General features: G+C 42.4%; 1 protein-coding gene across 1 annotated transcript in view; it reads left to right on the plus strand.

Moving 5' to 3' along the window:
• Positions 1-21,449, plus strand: part of pard3aa (par-3 family cell polarity regulator alpha, a) — a 365,970-nt gene that overhangs the window by 275,128 nt on the left and 69,393 nt on the right. Inside the window, exons 20-21 of the mRNA XM_069698055.1 lie at positions 1,918-2,046; positions 10,838-11,140. Coding sequence (XP_069554156.1) covers positions 1,918-2,046; positions 10,838-11,140 — 432 coding nt within the window. The remainder of the gene's footprint in view (positions 1-1,917; positions 2,047-10,837; positions 11,141-21,449) is intronic.

Raw genomic sequence — 21,449 nt, forward strand, 5'->3', positions numbered from 1 at the left:
TACATAAAGAGAAAGATAATGGTTTGGGTTTGAATAATTACTCGAACTGTGTTGTTTGTTAAAGTTACTAGCTCTTTAAAGTTATGCAGTCTCCATTGTTAAGGCAATAGTAAACATGGTTTTAAAAACTTTTTTAAAACTTGTGGTCGGAAACAAGAAAACGAACGACGGCCTCGTGCAGCCAAGTCTGCTGATGTTTCGCTGAGACATCCACCCACACGCCTCGTCCAAACAAGAACAAAATTCACATTACATAGACCAGGAGTCTCCAACCTGTAGATCACAATCTGCCAGTAGAACATGACCCGGTTCTGATCACATCAATAATCTGTCGTGTGAGCTTTATCAATTGAAAATGTAAAGAAATGCATACAGAAAAAAGCATGCACATGCGGTTGAATTTAAGCTGTTGTGATAAAAAAAAAAAAAAAAAAATGTTTGTCTTGAGTGTCAATTTGTTATTGATAACCTAAAATAAGCTTATTCCAATGGTTTGGGTGGAGCTCAGCTATGTTAATAAATGTTACTTGATATGAATATAGCTGTCGGAGGAAAAAAAAAGGTCGGGGACTCCTGATATAGACATTAGATGAGCTGTGTCACACCAATTTGTCCTTATTTATTCAGCCACTAGAGGCCATTTTACTTTAAAACATAACAGCGGGTTGTGATAAGCTACATAGACGTGGTGTTCTAATGTCTGCATTCTGTGTAGACTTTTTCAATTAGATCAAAGTAGATAACCCAGTGGATTTACAGTATATGGTGTGCAGATGTGCTTCTATATTTGTGTGCAAAACGACCACCATGTGTACTTCCTGGATATCTGTAATCCGTCCCTTTTCTGTATGCTGCTGTTGTGCACTTCCTCCACAGCTGGCCCCTTTATGGCTCAACAGGAAATGGCATCATACTTTAATAATGCTGCCTTTCCTGTACTGTCTCATCAGAAAGTGTCATATTTTATCTTTAAATCCTGTGCACATGTATAAAGTTGTTTTTTGTCACATCGCACATCCGTGTGAGAGATGAGGTATCAGACAATGGAGTGCAATTATATAGGTTCATATTTTGTGTGTTTGTGAGCGTGCAGTCCTGTAAATGGACTGTACTCCCCGTCAACTTCACGTCTCCTTTTTTTTATTTCCATTCCTCGTCATAATTTCACACTCCTCAGCCATAGTCTCCAGTCAGTTAGCCGCTGAGCACCGTGCACAGCCAACTGGAAGAATTTATGATCATCGGCTTGGCTTCTTCTCACCTTGCCTTAAAGCTGTCACGGATTTACTGCCACAAGTGTGTCACTCCCGTCATTAAAATGTAAAAGTTTGCAACGCTGTCTCGAAAGTTACAGATGATGCCAGCGAACTCGCCCGTTTCTTTCACTTCCATTTTTCCCGTTGCAGGTAGTTTGTTCCTTACTCGCTCAAAACTAAATCATGAGCTGTCACCACTCCCATCACTCTCGTAAAGCGTACAGCTCAGGGAGGGAACAGGGAGCTCATCCTCTCTATAGAAAAGAGTTTTGCCATTTTCCGCTTTTTAGACTTTTAACACCGTACACTGAATGTATTCTACTGTCCTGGATGGAGCCGTGGCAGGGTGGGAACTCACGGCGTTGAGTTATCTTTTGATATGGCTTGATCCATTCTGATTGCATTTATATGAAAAAGGCCAAGTTATTCTTTCGACAACGAATGGGTGCCCGGGGGAGACTCCTCCTGAGCTGCCTCTCCAGTACAAACCCAACCTGAAGATTTTGACAGTTTGACACTTTAATTTCCGACTGAGTATTTCACCTGAATCTCCCAGACAAAGAAAGAGGCATACTCATGTAAAAAAAATATCCATATTAGTTTGAAAATGATTAAAGTCTGAGCCACACTTAAATCCTCTCTGCCCTTCTCCTTGTCTCAGGTTTAGTAAGAACCGAAAGGATGAGCGGCCAGAAGACAGGATGGAGCGGAAGAGCTCCAGTAAATCAAAAGCCGAGGACATGCAGGCGTCAGAAGAGGAGACCCTGCGGATGAGGCTGGAACAAGAGAGGTGAGTGCTCGAGCTTTGGCTCACTAAAAGCCCCAACAATTAAATCCCAGATGAACAAAGGAAAAAAAGAAACACCACTGACCGGAAAATTGGCAAACTACCTCATTAACAAAATGGTCAAGCAAGGTTGGGAAATTCTGGGAAAGCACTCGGATGTCAATTTGTGAAATGTCCTCTTTTTATATCAGTACATTAAATAGATCATTTATAGATTGTTGTTGCCTGTACCATTCAGAGGCGCTGACCTCCTAATGGCGCTCGTAGGCCCCTGTGGATTCAGCATGATTGAATGGTGCTCATTATAATAGTGAAATCGATGTAGCCCGGCGTTTGTCTTCTCCTGCAGCTTGCCCAGGTTGTTAATCGCTCAAGAATACGCTGTTCCTTTTTTGCCCGCCCCTCTTGGCTCCGTGTCCTCTGGCGTTTCTGGACATCGGGATATCCAAAAGAATCAAAAGAATGCGGCGAGGCTGTGGTTTTGCCACCTCATCCGCCTCATTCCTCACAGACAAGCCCCATTTAATTCTCTCCAACGGGGGAGACAATACGGGTGGCGGGGCGAATGAAAAGACAGCTTGCTGCCTCCATTGTTCTCCAGCAGCCAAATGAACTCAGTAATCAAACTGCCATTGGTAATGACAGCTAATTGAATAGAAACAATAGGGCTTGATAGCACTCCCTCTTACAGTGAAGGGAGAGAGGGATGGATGTCTGTCGAAAACCACAAACAAACCAGTGCACACACAACACACACACACACACACACACACACACACACACACAACAAAATGTCACAAAGGCCCTCTTCCCTGCTGAATAGAACATCTGGATTCCTCACTCAAAAAGCTGTAGCACGTTTCTTTTTGGTATTCAGCTATGACTTGAAGCGAAGGTCCTCTCCATTGAGGGTGTTGCCCCCTCTGGCTGAGGGCCCAACACATTTCCCTCAATGGGCCCTGGAGACCACCCGGCACCGGTTCTCCATCCAGATCTGTCCCCTTTGAGCAGCTCCCAAACAACCGCTATGCTAAGCAGCAGAATCCACAAAGACACACAGCGGGCATGAGATATGTCGAGCACATGCCCTCCCAGCCCTCCCCACAAACACATACACACCATTTAAATCCGGCTCCTACATCTTTTCACCCAATTCTTTGTCCACGTCTTTGTCTTGTGGCACATTCTCATTCCCTGTCTTGTTTGTGTCCGTTCTGCATGTGTGAGCTCCGATCCCAGCTTCCAATGCAGGAGGGCAACCTAATTCGTTCCTTTTGTACCTGCTCCCAAATCCCATCACTCAGCCAGGCCGGGATTGTCCCTCAGTTAATGGAAAGGGGATCCTCAGGGAAATTGTGGTGGGTAATAATAAACCAACCTGCCATGAAGCCAAGTCGATATTCAAAGCATTACGGTTGAGCAGGACGACAGCTCAGAAATCCATTACTTCTTGTATTTTTTTGGTGGCACTACTGTATTACACTTCCAAGGTGCTACATTTCATTGTCACGGTCCTTCCGTGTCGGCCACATGTTCTGATTGATGGCATCACTGACGCTGAGACGGGACATTCCTATGCTCTTTTATGAAATTAGGGATCAGACCATACCGGGCCTCCGAAGCTGGCCGTCGTCAAATAGCGCTGTGATTCAGCACGGGCCGGGATTGGCCGGAGCCAAACTCCCGGCCCAGCTGACATTAGCCATCGTTAATTCAAGCAGACAGTTTTGACAGGAGCTTTTAGTGATTCAAAATAGGAGTCAGCGAAGAGGTGGAACAGATTAATTCACAAAACCTGCCCCTTTTACCCTGCAATAAGGTAGCTATGGTCATATATCTAAAACTGTGACCTTGATATGATTCTTGCAATTTATGGTTTGACCTGTAGTTCTCGCAGACACAATCCATTTATTTTGAGTAAAACCGTTCTCCTCCATTGATATCTTGTCAGACTCTTATGGACTGGAAATGATGGAGAAGAGAGTACATAAAACTTTGACTTCATTAGCAGAGCGCAGAGCGGTGTACCCACTTGATGAAGAGTGGTTATCAGCTGCATTTGTTTTTCAGAAATTTGGCAGATTTTACACAGCTCCTGTGATTGACTGTTTCATGTCTCATCAAAGAAGCATTAAAACCTGTGGTTCGGCTGATAGAAATCTATGTTCGACTCAGTAGTGGGAGACATTATTCCGCTCTCTTTCTGCCCGTGGACAGCACCCAAGACGCCCCTATCTGATTGGCTCATGTTGAGAGGACCGTGGAAACAACAAGCACTCTGATTGGACCCTGGGTGGCTGTGGCCCTTATTCATTCATGCAGAGCCACGGGGTTGCCGAAAGAGAGAGAAAAAGAAACACAGGGCGGGTGGTGTTGTTGGAGCTTCTATCAGTCTCTGACTTATCTCCACACATGCTTGCCCTGAAACTATATTTTCCTGGCCAAAGTGGGGAGCACACAAAGCAGAACCTGACAATGTTCCTTCTTCATTTTCCGCCTGGACTGAATTCCATTCTCTCTGTCTTTCTCTGTGGCAGCTGATTATGATGTCCATTCTCTCTTATCTACTCGGCTCCGCTTGGCTTCTAATCAGCAGCCGGCACTCCACTGCCACTCTTCCTTGTTCCCGCTCCCCAGACCACAGCACAGCACAGCACAGCACAGCTTTTTTTTTTTTTTTTTTTCCTAGACAGTGGCCTGCTTCCTCTTGTTTGTTGTTAGACTTCCTGCTGACTCGAGACAAACAAAGCCCGACCAGTGTTTCTGAAACAGTCAGCACAATCTACTTTTGACAAACCTGGATTAGTCGGGAGAATTTGCTATTTTATTTAACAAAAGAAGACTTCTTGTTCAGCTTACAAACACAAAAATATAAAGCGATTTGCTATAAGGCAGATACCTCCCTTTCTGTTGTTTTTTTTGTTCCGGTGATATGTTCCACTTTGTCAAACCATCTCATTATTTCAGTATCCGATTTGAGTCTCATTTGCATGGCGAGTTCAAAGGAAGCTCCAGCGACTGGCTGATTGGGAAGTGTGATTGCATTTGTAATTATATTGATACCTACAGCAAGTTAATGTGATTATTAACACCACCAAACTTGAACAATTATCTCTGTGATTGCATTATGCTGACATGGGCCGAGTGTCGGCACGGGAGACGGGCTATCGGAGGTTTCTGCCCAGACACAGTCATTTACTGCACTTTGATTAGAGTCAGCTACATTCTGCCCTCCATCTGCACTTCAGAACAATAGAACATGTTTTGATGAGGCGGGCATTGAAAAGAAAAGAAAATCCATGTGTGTGTGTGTGTGTGTGTGTGTGTGTGTGTGTGTGTGTGTGTGTGTGTGTGTGTGTGTGTGTGTGTGTGTGTGTGTGTGTGTGTGTGTGTGTGTGTGTGTGTGTGTGTGTGTGTGTGTGTGTGTGTGTGTGTGTGTGTTCAAGGCAGCTGGATGAGTAAGTGAGAGAGCAAATACATTCTGTTTCATCCAGCACAGTAACAACGCATATTGAAGAGGCATGCTTTCAAACTTCTAAGTGTGCTGACTTCAAAATGAAAGTGTGAGAGTAAAGACATCCCCCTTCCTCCCTTGCTTTTCAGTAGATTAAAGATTGACTAACATATGGAGAAGGAGTCTGTTTGCTTTGTCGGGCCAAAACAACAGCCCTGTTGGATTAACATTGAGTCTTCTTCAGAGGAGAGGAAGGACTTGAGCTGACATGTCACTCCTGTTCCTCCAGTAGAAAGTAATTACTTGGCTTCTATTACTATTTATGCACTGAAATGAACCTTAAGCAAAAGTATCATTACAAATTCAGCTTTAGTTGGTGTGACCGTGCTGTTGTTTTTTGTGACAATGAATGACAAGAAGAAGAACAGGGTGAAAGTGAGGGATGTTAAAGAAAGAGCAGTGTCATCTGGCTGACACATAATTATTATTATTTTTTTTTACATAAAGATTAGGAGCTGAACTTTAACTGCCCTCATAGCCTTTGCAATAGACTGTCTAGACTGTCTGTTCACCAGGTGGAAATGCCTTTCAATTCACTGTTATGAAAAACAAGTAAGCAGTAAGCATTGTATATGTAAAGGAACAAACAACACACACATACTGGAATTATCTTCATTTGTTTCATCAGTGTAATTAAACTTCACAGAGGAGACTCTGGAGCTTGAATGTTCCCTTCTTGAAATCAAACCTCTCCAGGCTGGTTGCATTAAAAGCTGCACTGCCCTCTCCACTAAAACCTGGTCTGTGGTAAGAGAAGAGAGAAGGGCTGTAATTGGGGCTGTACAGTAATAATGTGTTTAGTGTGGGCAGCACTCTCCTCAATGTTAACATGCCAGACCATTAATTGGCTAATGGACTATATATGGTTCAGAGTGTGTGTGTGGGGGGGTGTCTCTGTGGGGAAGGGGAATAAGAGGAGCTGGAAGTGAAGCAGCTGTTGCAGGTGTGTGAGGTTACAGAACAGAAAAACGGACTCCAAAATCTGTTTCCTACAAATGCGTTTAGATGCTACTTACCTGCTTGATGTTTAACTGAACTTTGGGGTGAAGGACCCCAAAGACAGCGGTGTGTTATCCAGGTGTTCAGGCTACCAAAACAGCTGGTTATGATTTGGAAAAGACCACGTAGGGAAAAATCAAAACACATAAAATCTTGTGCTTTAAAGGCAAGTGTAGACATTTGAGAGTAGTTGATTTAAACCTGCATCTACTCTCGATTCACAAGTCTGCAACATTGTGAGATCTGCCAGTTCACACCAAAAAAAGACAAGACGGTGTGACATTTTCATAGTAACGATTCTGTACTTCCATTTTAACTGCTGGCTTTTCAGGCTTTTTTTGTAACAGGATATAATTTGTAGGGTATTAAAACACAAATGAGTATAATGACAGTGAGTTACTTGCAACAGTTGCATTTTTAGTAGTGATGAAACAATGAACATTTAAAAAAACGAACGGTCGAGAAATTGTAGTCACCCATGGGTGCTTCAACAGAACACCCAGAGGGTTTCTGCAAATTTAAGCCATGAAGTCGAGACAGGAGATCTCCCCTCTTTTGTCTTTTTCTGGATCAGCTTGTGTTGAGTAAGTTCGAAGGCTTGTATCATTCAGACACGGCTGTTCCTCATAAATTGAGGCGGTGATCCTCTCCTTCTTTTATCCAAAACTCCGCTGACAGCTTGCAACTGTTGTGACACGCTGACTTGGCTACAAGCTGATTGGTTGTTCAAAGAGGGGACGTGCACTATGGTCTGCTCATTGGTTATTTGCCATGCTGAGTCACAGGAGACACCATCAGGTAGTTTAAGTCGAACTGACAGACCAGTTCTCACTTCTACAACTTTTCCTGTAACGTTCTAAAACAGTTATGTCCCGGCATGAATGTTTGGTCTGAAATTGGGCAGTAAATTTAATCTAAGCCACACTAGTTCTCTAACTTCAACCTGTACTCATTATAATAGGAAATACGAGTCAAGTATAGTGACAGGCAGCATTTTAGTGATACAATTGAAATATGTATTTACTTCTTATGTTAATAATAATAAGTCCAAATGCACTATATGTACACTAATGTTTAGAAGGTATAATGTTGACCACGATCCCCATCTTAGTTTCACTTGTTTCACATTTTCTAAGTAAAATTCAAAAACAAGTACAGCTAAGGCTGATTGGAGTCTTGTTAGTTGGGAGTGTTGTTAGTTTGGTAAGTACGTTGTATTTGGTCATCAATTCCTGCATAACCAAAGTAGTAGAACCTAAATTTATGACCTGATGAGGCCTCTAGAAGTTAAAGAACTATCAAGTTATTGCAATTTGCGATAAAAGAAATGAGGATATCTACAAAATGGTATGGCAATTGATCTAATTGTTTTTGAGACAGTTCAGGTAGAATTCTAAATTTCAAGCACATGGTGATGCTAAATATAAACTAAAGTCATTATAATTTATCATCTGGGGTACTATCAATATCTGTTTAATCCCTTAAAGCTTTTAGATGTTTCACCAGATACGTCAAAGCTTCGGTAATGGTGCTGAATGAAAAGTCAGGGGATCGCCGCACTCATTCCGATTAGCCCTCTGGGCTCCATAAATGCCTGTTCAAATTTAATTTATCAATTAATTTAAAGTAATTTAATTTTATGGCATTCCATCCATTTGATGTTGAGATATTTCTGTGTTTACCAAAGTGGTGGAAAAACCAAGCCACCGACCAACAGACTGACACTGGTCCCTTACAGATATGTCACGAGGGGTGTTAAAATGTACTCGTCCAAAACAGTTCTCTTAACGCAAACTAGATGGACACTGTAAACTCTTGACACAACAATTACAGTCATCTTTGGAATACAGCTTTCAAATATGAGTTTGGCACAGAGTGACCCTCTGCCACCTGGCGAGGGATGGAAAGCTGACACCAGGTGATTGCCCAGCTTTTCTTCATGACAGCCAAAACATGTTGGAATAGGCCTGTCACAGCAGAGTGACAGGTTTGGATTGTATTTGTTTTCTCCACAAACACTCAGACAGACTAATCTTTTCTACGGCAAAAAATAACCATAACTTTTCCCCTGTAAAATGTGAAGGATGTGATACATTGGAACAAGTTGAAGTTGAAAAGAGCATAAAAGTAACAAGACAGGGTGGATCCAGATGTAATAATGCTAATGACAACAGCATGACTCACAACTTTGGCATTTTTGCTTGTTAATATCCCTTTTATTGAAATGCACCTATTAGCCTTATCCATGTCAGACTCCTGAGGCCTGGAAGAGAAGACTCGAGCTTGATGTCGCCAGTCTAGCCGAGGCCATTATCTAATCCCAAATGTCAATATTGCCATTTTTATGAATCTGATTAGTCCATAAAGCGCCAGAGGGCCTCAAGATCCCAGCGGACTTCCGTGAACCCACGGTAACATCATTGTTTGGTCCTTCCTGGCAGAGATCTGACATCACTTTAGCCAGATGGTAGGTGAAAGGGCTTCTGGGAATTAGTGGGTTTTTTTTGTCTGTGTTCGGCTTGTTTTCTATTTCCTGACAACTCGAGCCAAAGTGAGACCACTCCAACTCCACACATCTGAGTTAATAAGTTTCACAGTGTACCTGGTCCACGACAATGCAAAAAGACACCACACCAGCTCCGAGGTTTTTATACATGACTGCACATCATGCAACATTGCATCAGCCCTCCATCTAAATCTCATCCCGAAGATAATGCTGAGAAAATGGGATTTTGGGCGGCTAAAAATAAACAAGGCAGTCTATGGGTAGGATATGGGAATTGGGTTAATCCGGCACTGAAAAATGGTGATTGTTTGAAACGTGATTACTGTTATTAAAATACACAGACATGGGAGTGGGAGCTCCAGGGGGGATTCTCGCTCTGTTCCAAACCCGTCAATCATCTGTGAGGAGCAGCAGCAGGGGTCAGAGGTCAGTTATGACCTGAGGTAAGAGGGAAGTGGAGCACCAGTGGGAGGTATAGCGTGCTTGTATTCGTGTGTTACCCTACAGCACATATAACATCTGGAACCAGTGAGCAGTCTGGTGGCTGCTGCCGGGGTCGCCACAGTGGGAGGTCAACCCCCTCTCCCCCCCAACACTGTCCACCTCCCTGCTCCTGCAGCGGCAGCTCTCCTCGCTCCCATGCAGCACCATGACTGACTCTTGTTAGCCGTGGACAGATGGGCATTCACACTGAACTATTCTCTGAGACAGGAAAGGCCTGTGAAAGGCTCTGTTGTGTGGAAGAGGTCCCGGGGAGAGCAACAGCATGGAGGGAGAGGAAGGGGCGGGAAGGAGGAAGAGGAGGTCTGACTGTCTGCCTCCCACCTTCTCTTGTTAGAGGTCCTGAGGGATGAGATCAGTCCACTCTAATGATTAATTTCTCATGGAAAGCCGCATACTGTATTTGACTAGTGCTATATGGCTTCTCTCAGTAGAGAGGAACACATTTCTCGGTTACTCAGGGGAAGAAAGACTCTTCAGAAGTTTGTGGAGGAGAGGCCTCTTCTGAAGTCTGGACTGATCAATATCTGAGATTAAACTTAAAAGTTGGAATGCTGCAGTAAACCTCTCTGAAGCCGGGACCGAATATTACACGAGGTCTTTTCTCTTTATCCTGGGTTGCTTCCTTACTCACATTACATTTCGTGCCACTCAATATCTGAAATACCATTAAATATCTGCTTGTTCCTCCCACTGGGTATGTTTAGTCTCCACAAATAAAAAGAGTAAGTAAGCATCTTTGTTTGAGTTATGAGACATTTCAAATTTTAACTTTATCAATCTTGTAAAAACAACATTTATACTGGCTGGGCTGAGAGATATCATGGGAATAGGTTGCCAACCCTCCAAATAAACAAATGCAGGGCCTGAAAGATATAAAAAGAATATTTTAAGAACCACTTAATATCGGGCAATTTGATATGGTTCTTTTGCACTGGCTTAAGTTGGCGAGAGTCCTAGTTTTACCCAGAGACAAAGGGAAAGAAAAGCAGCTGCAAAACATTCCTCGCTTTTCTCCATTTTAAATTACTCAAAACCACTTTGAACTGCGAAGAAAAACTTTACCATTTGTCAGGCTCATCATCTGAAACTTATTCATTGATTAAATGTATTTCCATCACAGTTTGAGCGATGATGTCCATGTCATCAAATATTTTTTTAAGGTTGCAAAGTTCATTCCCAGTGATGTGTTTTGGCATCACTGTGCATCATTTTTACACTGCCAGATGATTTTTTTTGTTTTAATAAAGCCAAATTCAATGTGTTTCTCCCAGAATACAGGCCAAGACACGGGAACTTCGGGAGAGGCAGGCGAAGGAGAGAGAATACGCCGAGATCCAAGATGTGGTGAGCCGCAACTTCAGCTCTGACGAGGAACACACCTACGCTGGCATCGGATCGTTGGACTCGTCGGTAGACAGCAGCAGCATGGACCCTTACAGCCACCACTACCATCTGCCTCAGAGTCCCCAGAACCCTCAGCCTCCCCTGAGCCTTCCGGACCACGGTCTACCCCTGGAGGCGCTGTACGCTCAGGTCAACAAGCCTCGCAATGGACGTCCTGCAGCTCCAGACAGGTAGGCAACCTCCCCACAGTTCATCCACAATAATCTCTGTACAACACTGTGTTCTCTGCCGTTCGTATCCATTCGAATGACACTAACTAGCTTTGTGCATTGTGCTTGTGCAACAGTCAAGTTCATTTACACCTCATACATAATGTATAAGCAGTGGTGTGATTGTATTTGCTCACTTTTACTTGTCACGGGTGACTCATGGTTCACCGAAAAACAATGATTTTCGCACAAGGCATGCTTCGTCCCACAAGGCCCCCCTCCGCTCCCGTGCAGGCAGGTAAAACAACAGGAGCCCATCAGTAATTCTCCATGTGTTACAATTTAATATCAGGGTTTTTTTGTCATTATCCTCGGATCACAGGTAATCCTCCCCGGCCTCGCACACACCTTTTCAGAGAGTCACGCTGCATCTGAGTTCAGCTTCCGAGTCACTGGGGGGTTGTAATGCTCTTCCATGTCAACACAAATATTTGAAGTGAAAACCATGTCATACCGAGCTGTAGTTTCAGATCACTGTGTTAGTAGGTGGTTACCAAAAAGGCAGTGTGCAATCTTGTAGGTTTTTATGTATTTATTTGTTGTTTTTTAGCGTGACTTATCAGGAAAGTGCCCATTTTTTTCATTAGTGTTATATGCTCTCTGAAATCCCAAAATGTACTGTTGAGCTAAATAATCCTAACCATATAGCAATCAGCAGTGTCTAACAATAACACTACAGACACAAAATCAATTGAATTGTTGTGAAACCAATACTTGCTGTTGAAAAGTTTCCACAAGCAAGCAAGGAAACTGCAGAATGAGGATGAGTGCAAATGCATTTTCTTACTAGGGAATTAGGTCAAGTGATTTTACACATCTTTACACATCACCCTTACAGAAAAAGCATGTGTTTTCCATGTTTTCCACGTGATCACATGTAGGACACATGTTGCAAGTTTTCACAAATTTCCCCATGGGACTCACACATTACACCATGAAAATGTCCAAAACCACGTTTCCATTGGCCAAGATATGTTTCACCTGGTCACATTCTAGTGTATGTGGTCACATGAGTTTTTGCATGTGAAATTCATGTGATTTTTCTGCAATGGTATGTATCTATGATCTCTTTAAATGTTACAAATGTAATTTATCTCCATTGTAATTTAGTTGTTATTGTTGTTGTTGTTGTTGTTGTTGTTTTTTTAGATGATTCCTGATGCTTGTTTCGCTACTTGGTTTAACCCTCATGTTGTCCTTGGGTCAAAATGACCCGCAGCTGTGTTCAACCAATTTCTATTTATTTTCATAATTTTTGGGATCATTGGTGACACGGAGACTGTGAGGGTTTCTTTAAAGAATGATGACCAATGATCCCCAAAAAATATATAAAAATATAGAAATAAAATAGAACTTGGTTGAACACAGCTGCGGGTCATTTTGACCCGAGGACAACACGAGGGTTAAGTGATATGAGGGTGCAAGTTTCCTCAAAGTCATATCTAGTGGTGACAAGTCAGGAGACCTCTATTCTCCCAGAAACTTTCAGGGTGTAATTAAAGAGCAGGATAATACCCTCCTCCTGTGACTGACATCCATCACTTGAGGGCTTATGACCTTTCTCTGCTTGGTTCTGGGCTCAGATGTGATGTGATGTGCCACCATGTGTGATGAAGACAGAGCACCTGTGTGTGAGTGTGTTTTTAAGAGGATTTAGAAACCTGTAACCCTCCCATGACAGTCAGGGTAGAAATGACAAGGTTATCTGTCCCTTCTGATAGCCAACTAAATCCACGTGCCAATACATTCGGGGCTTAGTGACGGCCACCGATCTCAGTGTCTAAAGTGAAGGTTACCTCCACATGGTTCCTCTGGATAGCTTTGTTGCAGTCAAAGCAACTACCCACTGCTCAGGCAGAAGTTGGCAGGAAGCCTGGCAGGTAGTTGAATAAAGGATGTGAGACGATGCTTGACTGGTGTTCAGCGAGTGTGTGTATTCAGATCACAATAGTCTGAGATGTTGGTCAGTGATAGGCATGATGCTATTGATTCTCAGTGGGAATATAAATACGCTCTGTGCAGTGAAACAGTATAAAGGCCTTGTGAGAGATTGTTCTCTTTTTTTTTCTCCCTCATTGCCAGCAGGAATATTAATAGCAATCTGCTTCGTGGTTATGTTGTAAGAGTAATGTAATCTTCCTCCGGCATGATATACCATTTTAAAATTGCAAAAAGTTTTGCTTGTTTGATTCACTCGGATTTTGGCCAAATTTCCTCAAACCATCTGGGGGCTGTTTCATATTTCAGTTGTTTTTAATCTCATAATTTGGTATAACACAATTATTGTATTTTAATATGCACATATTACACTTTTTATGAACTTTTTGGTTTAAAAGAAACAAACACAAAAACTGTAATGTTCCCCCTTTTCGCTTGTTTCTTGGAAATACTGAGCTCTCACCTTTGCAGGTTTATTTCAGCATGAAAAGCTTAGTGTTGCATGTTAATTATAAATACAAGCTTATATTTGGTTTGGGGTCTGAGCTGAGTATTGATAGCACAGTATGGAGTTTTATTTGCAGGGACAGGATTAGCTGCTGCGAATGTTGTGATTTGATTTGAAATATGCACCACATGTTCAACACTGCGTTTTTGTCTTGCACCTCTTGCTGCTTTGCATATCTTGTGTATGCCAGCCCAGCTGTGCGCCTGTAATATTTGTCTTGCTGCCTTTGAGATATAATAATATTCACTGGTTCTTATTTCACTCAGAGGCTTTCTATTTACAATGTGCAAAAAGGAGCTTGAAACACATTCAGATTCGAGACTCCCGTCACTTGTCTATCATAACAAACATAAACAGTAATTTGCATTTCTAAATTAAACTTATTGGAACTTTCATTGTGAAGTATAAATCGCCAACACAACAGAGTTTTCAATCATTTCTAACTAATCCATGTATCAAGACAGCAAAATTGGACTTTTGATTTACCTTTTAATTATATGACTTACAATGTCTACCCTTTTTTTAATCCTGCTGCTGCTACTTAACCTCACCGTGTGTGTTGTAACTGCAAAGATAACCCGAATTTCCTGCATGAAGGTCAGGGAAAAGGAAGTAGATGAAGTTTGTTCTTAGAAGGCAACTCACTCCTGGCTGTCAATCAAGTCTCCAGTGTGACACGGGGAATGAGTAGCGTTTAACCCTGACCGATACTGTTACCTCTTTCTGAGGTGGGCCCTGTGGGAACACACTCTGATCAAAGGGCCAGATCAAGAATCCTATTTTACAGGGATATTTGAGTTAAGATCTGACAGGAAGCTAGTGCCAACACACCTGAAAGAACTGCAACATGACATGCAAACGAGTAACTTACTTAAAAACAACCCCGACTGAATTTACCACACTAGAATAAACAGGCTGCGGTGTGAAGCAGTATACAACTCCCAACATATAAAACACTACTAAATAAGTCTGAGAACTGATGCACACATTTCATGCCATGAAGGGAAGATTACTTTTCAGATTTGTTTGTACATATAAAAACACAGTACGCACTCTGTTGTTGGCCAGCTGCCACTATCTATTACAGCATAGTAAATAATATTATATGAGGGTAATACCATGGTGGCAGTCGTCTCCTGATTATCATATGACCTCCAGAAGCACAAAACAACTGCACAAGTGTTACCTTGTAAAACTGGCTCCACAGACCAACTGAACGGACATAAATTGAGTTACAATTAGCTGTTAGCCTTTCTTTTATAACAGTCTTCTCTGGGAAAAAACATACAGAATGCTTAATGGTGGCAGTGAATGTGTTGGTAGGTGAATACGCTCGACCTCTTCTGTGTTTTTCATATAAAAGCCTCCGTAACAAACATTAGCGTACCTGGGAAAAATATGGAACAGTTTTAGTTGATGATTAATTGTCAAACAATTAATTGCAATGAATTGTGTTTTTTCTGGTCATTGTCTGCCACTCTTTTAGTATTAACATAATTGCATCCCAATAATAAACATTTTAAGGAGCCAAAGAGACGTTTATTAGCACTGAACATTGGAAAAATACAAACTTTAGGCATTATGAACAAAAAATGCACAGGGTACATATTATATAAATAAAACCTTAAATACACAAAACCTTTCACTGAAATATATAAAGAAATGACTGATAAGGACACAGCGTGATCAAAATAAACAGCCCACTATGGTGGCGATAATTCTCCACTCATGTGCCATTAAAGCAAAAGAACGAGATGACGTCATTAAAAGAGCAACAGACAAACCTCAAATGGGGGAAAGCAGTGTGGAAACAATGACATGTGACATTTTGGTTTGTTTTATTCAGCTATTTTTATGTAGATGAGTGAAAACAATTATGAAAAATGATTGCGGTCAGCTCAAATAATAGATTATCAGGTGATTCTGAAATACAGTAAATGTGACGGGCCGAGTAAAAGGACTGTCCTTTAGATACAGTCTGCTAATTAGGGGCCCTCAGGTTGATGTGTGTGTGTGTGTGTGTGTGTGTGTGTGTGTGTGTGTGTGTGTGTGTGTGTGTGTGTGTGTGTGTGTGTGTGTGTGTGTGTGTGTTACACATGAGGGGTGCTCCTTTTTCAACGAGGTGGGTTCAAATGCCTCTAATTACCAGTTAATGTACATTATAGCTTTGCATCTTGGACTCATATGCTTTGTGTGTTTATATGCATGCGCTTTGGTTTTATGCCTTAATAAAGCCATTCACCCATGACTCTAAGAGGCTTACAAAGTTGCACTCTTGTTTATCCACTACAGTTCATAAGAAGAGGCTGCAGCTGGGTAAATAGCCCGGGTATGCACCTCTCTCTCTAATAGAGCTTTGGTAATGGAGCCCTAATGGGAAGGTCACTGTGACTGTAAAGCTGGAATGAGTCAGACCTGAGCCTATAAAACCCTCGGAGATACGAGGACCCCTGGTTGCTGTGGGCGTCCAGAGATCCTACCCACTCCGCCATATCAGGTTTTACTGTTCCTCTGTGGGATCACGGTACAACAAGAGCTCATTTGACCATTTATTACTCACCTCCACGTTATTAGAACTGGCAGCTCCAGTGGTGTTTTGACAATGCTGTCAGACTCAGTAAAACTAAAGGGCACCAATAGAAATCTGGGGTTTATTTATATTCCATTTTGTTAAAACCCTCATATAAAGTAAACATAAATATCACATTTCACCCTAAAACTTGTAACATGAATTTTGCTCTCTCAATTACCAAGTTTACATGAAAGTGAGCCAGACGTAAACACCTGAAGACAGTTTTCTTTTTAGATTGTTTTGTTTCACCTTATTAAAAGAAAAAGGCCAGACCTAGCAAAATGGAATGACCTCATTTCTCGACAGGCAGCTAAAGAGTCAACCGCTCCATCTGCTTAGGGACCGGGTGGTTTGGGTGACTGGCGTCGGATGCTGCGTTTCAGAACGACAACCTTGACAGGTGCCGGGCTCGGTGGGATTTGTGGGAAGCGAGCGTGAAACAAAGCATCACCTTTGAAACTGCAATTTGATTGACTGCTGCTCCCATTACCCAGTCGCGTTTCTAAAGCTCCTCAGAGCATGGGCAGGAAAGAGTCCGAGAGACACAGAGAGGGAGCAGGGAGAAAAAGATATGGAGCTCACTGAGCTCAGCTGTGCAAAGCCCTTGAAGTCCCCTGCAACTCAGCAGCTCCGAAGAACCTAGCGAGCAGGCAGCAAAGAGAGAAGAAGAACCCAAAGATCCACCTTAAGAAACACTCACCGTGATGTTTTTTTTTCCTTCTTGCTCAAAAAGTCCACTTTGCATGGTCCTGAAATATGAATTATGAGTTTGCTAATGCATTTCTGCAGCTGGTAAAAAGGTCAGGCTTTTCATCTGCAAGAGAAAGTTTGTGAGGATTTCTCCCCCTCTTTCCACCTTTCTGCTCTGAGACTTCTTCACTTGCAAAGTGGGAAAAGTTCATCTGCAGCGAGACACACATTCACACCTCAGATGAAGATGTGCGAAGGTGCATCAAAAAGCTCAGAGGCTGCTCCTGTTGCACGCAAATGGTGAGCAGCATTGTGAGGTGCACGGAGCACAGAGAAGCTGTAATCTGTGTGAGTAAATACTCCATCTTTCATAGCTTGATCAACATCAGCAGAGAATATGCATCAAATTTTGTGTAAAACTTGGAAATTCAGCCAAGGAGATCCTTAAAATGCTTCAGAGAGCTGACGACAGTAAAGCAATGGGCCGGGTGAGGGTGAGGAGAACGTCACTTTCCAAGACCGAAAAAGGCACTCAGGACAGAAGCGCGACCAGCCGGCTATTCTTTGACATTCGCGCAGTTGTGCACCATGAATTCATCAACAGGGGTCGGACTGTCGACACCGAGTTCTACTGTGACGTTCAGGGGCGTCTGAAGGAAAACATTTGGTGCTGCCAACCTGAACTGTGGCCTGATGGCGCACGTTTCTCGCCCACAACAACACAATCGTTGCTCCACACCACTCCTACTCACCAGATTTGACTCAGTGCAGCTTCTTGTTGTTCCCCATAAGTTTGACACAACATTTGATATGTGCTCTCTGCTGAAGTTTCACCTGCATGGAGAGCTCGCAGCGGTCTCAAAACCTGTGTAACTCAGGTGATGATGTTGATCGAGCAACGAAACTTGGAAACTGAAAATGGCCTTGCAATAGTCTTGTAACTATTTAATCCACTCTCGTAGATCTGCCTACTGCTGTTAAAAAGCCCCCACCCCGACCCCTCGTTCTCTTCTGAGCCACAGGCTGATAGAGCTTTTATCCGCACTGTTGTTTTAATCATTATGACCGAGAACTATTCATTTAGCCTCGTTTATTATCATCCCCATCATGCTTTTTGGATGAGAAAACGAAACAGTCACATTCCAGTGGAGTCACATAATCATTTGCTTCTGTTTTTCTCCAACTGCATTTGCTAAAATGAAGTCATCTAATGGTCCATACGGACAATAAGTTCAGTGTTCCACCTCAGTCAGATGATCACTGAGCCAGTCTGAAGTCATCACGGTCTTTTTTATTTTGTTCTCTGTCTCTTGTTCGGTGCCTGTAATTAACTCTGCAACCAACAATCAGTCTGTGTGATTTTCATAGTCTATATATTTTCATTTAGATGCAATCAAAATGAGATTAAAAACATTTTCTGACTGCAACATCTGTATCTTTGATTAAATCCTACCTCTCAATAATTCATTGGTAAACAAATGAATATTTTACGACCCTTGCATCTGTGTTTAGACTTTAATAACACCTCGTAAGTCTTTAATAATGCTTTCTTGTTGTTCCCGCGGGAGTCAAATTGATATGTCTAGCATCAAGGAACAGTTTGCTTTAATGAGACATTAGCGCTTACTAATTACATTTTATTAACTCGCCCGGTATCTCTGTTGGTCCAGGGTGTTTTTGTCTGGTGTATCCGCTTCCTTCACCTCCTGTCGGCTGCCAAGTTCAACAAAACTTAAGAGTAAATTTTGACAAAATCACATTTTATTCCCACAGTCGTGGAGGAATGTTTTGTTTGTCTTTTTCCATCTGAGTGTGGATGTGAAATTAGTGTCACAGTGGAGGTATTGAGAATAAATACAGGACACCGACATGACAGGGAGAGTTCATGTGGAATGTGAGCTGAACGTGTAACGAATGAGCTCTCAGTCGAATCCTCAGGTCAGCTGGGTTTAGCTGAATCTGCAGGACATCCTCTGCACACTGCAGAGTCTCAACACCAGTTTGGAAAAGCCCCATGTAAACCCTATAGATATGTTACAAAACGAGGGCGTGTGTCTGACACACACACATATTTCCACACTGACTTTTGCCCTTTTCTCCCAGCCTGCTCTGTGCTGTGGCGATAGAGCAGGAGGCCTAATGCACCAAATGTACATCAGCCTTATCGCCGGGCTTCTACACAGATTGCAACGTGTATCTTCCAGGCAAAGCAAGTGAATTATTTTCCTGGTCTGTTTTCATCTTTATTTTTTACCCTCCCTTCTTGCTTCGGAAAGGGCCCTGTGGGATGGATGTGATGAGATGGAGCACACAGAAAGCAATTTATCCTCCGTTTGTACCATTACGTTCATTTAAGAAGGCAAACAGCCTGAAAGCAAATCGAGAAGGAGAGAGAGAAGGAAGGAGGGCGCATGAGAGAGAGGTGTAGACCCACCTCGCCTTCAACTCGACACCGAGTGGATCAAGCTGATTAAGGATCCACATACAGTATTTTATCAACGTCCTTCAAAAGCCTGGAAGACATGCGTACATGAATGAATTTTCACAAGATGAAAGGAAAGGAGGGGAGTGTGCCATTTAGGGCAGGCGTGCCCCAGCAGTGAAGATGGCTTTGAATATGGCCGAGGGCTGCCGAAGCCTCGTTGGTTGATCAGCACTGGAGGGCATCCCGTTCTCGGCAATCAGCAGCTGCAAATAGACAGTTAATCCCCCCTCAACTCTCCCTAAGGTGGCCGAAGCCTGACACCATAACTGACTGAGCCGCACAATGGAGAGATTTACTAAACAGACAGGCATTTGCCGACCCTGGCACGTTTTCCTCTACAATTTACAGTGACTGTGATGATTTGTTGTGAAAATGTCACAGCAACTAATTGGGAGAAAACACACGGAGAACGCGGTGTTAGCAAACGTGGAATATACTCTGAAATCCATTTTGATTGAGTAACACACCATTTTCCTTGAATATGAGGCTCCTGTGTGAGAAACCTCTGCTTTTCACATGATAGATAACCCAATTTCATAAACTAATCACGGGTCTCCTCCACTAAAGCAGCATCACTGCTTCCATCCCCACGACCCGCCGCTGTCACACAGCCTCTCCAGAAATAGATCAGCTGAGGAATGTGGTTGAGAGGCAGGTGACTGCGGAGCGTAGGTTTGCACTGTGAGCCGTGTCAGCGAGCAGATGACTCTCGCCTCTTCGTCCTCCTCACCTCACTTTCATCTCTCACTTCAGCTCCAGAAAATGTAAACACAGAAATACACATGAAAGCGACCTGAGATTGGCAGGCGAGGATCCTAACTGTTGCGTTTTTCCTTCTATGCTTTGATATTTTCAGGGGGTGAAGTGAGAAAGTCATTGTTTACTGTAGAGCAAAAGCTAGTGGAGGCGTCAGGGCTTCCCCTCTCACTGTGCAGACAACTTTTGGAGAGCATAAACTGGGCAAAAGAAGAAAAAAAAATGTGACAACACAGCAGAACAAAGAACATGAAACACTGGTTCCTGTTGAAAAAAGATTTATTAGGCAGGAAAATAACAGAAGATACATAAAAATGTACTGGATCAGTTATTTTGTCATTGAATCAAGTAATTACAAATGAAAAAGCCTGTGAGCATTTTGTGTTGTTGATATGATGGAGGTTATTCTCTGACTACATAATCAATTATTGTCTTCATTTGTATCGAACAAACCAGGTCACAGAATCAAGTAATTAGCCCCCTTAATTTAAAATGAAAAATGAGCCGTCAGTGAGTGTCGTCTTTTGTTGATATGATGGAGGTTACTCTCCGATTAGATTATCTATTGTTATCTTGCGTTGTGCCGATTCATTTCAGCTTTATTTTAAGTCTAAAATCACTTTCCCAAAACACTTTCATGAAACAGCACACAGCAAGGAAACAAACAACAACGTTAACAACGTTAAAAACATACTATTAGATTGTTGAATATTCAAAGAAAAAGTGTTAAAAACAACAGCAACTCATATCTGAGGCAGCACGACTAAGGTGACTCTGCATCACTCCTAACCATAAGGTTTGTCAAATAAGAAAGTTTTAAGCTGAATCTGAAAACCATTTCAGGTTGTAAAAACATGCAGCATGCAGACACCGTCCAATAACACGCTTACACGTGTTGCGGCTCAAACTGTTTTTGCCAGTACATTTGTCACAGAGATCCTGCAGTAGAAACTGTGATATGGTGAAAATATAGTTGTTGAGATTTCTTAAGCTAACAGAACCACCTTTGCATCATGAGCGGCAAACACTGAACAGCCTGGCAGCCCCGCAGAGCTTCTGGTAGCTGATATATATGTAGTACCAGCACTAATTCTCTGTACGTTCATACAACTTCAAACCTTAACTTTATACATACACGTTTAAATTCATAACATTATAAATGGAAAATGCCACTGCACAGCCATTAGAAATAATGTGTATAGAGCTTTAAGATTAGCTGTCTTCAAATAAGACTGTGCTGAACACTTTTTTTCTAAGTGGTCACTGGGGTACAACTGTATCAAGAAGTTAGTTCATTATTATCAAAAGCCTGCCAGTGTGC

The sequence above is a fragment of the Brachyistius frenatus genome, unplaced genomic scaffold (genome assembly GCF_029030835.1).
Source record: "Brachyistius frenatus isolate BFR_SWC_R1_liver_20210118 unplaced genomic scaffold, ASM2903083v1 Contig_25, whole genome shotgun sequence".
In the NCBI taxonomy this organism is placed as follows: Eukaryota; Metazoa; Chordata; class Actinopteri; family Embiotocidae; genus Brachyistius; species Brachyistius frenatus.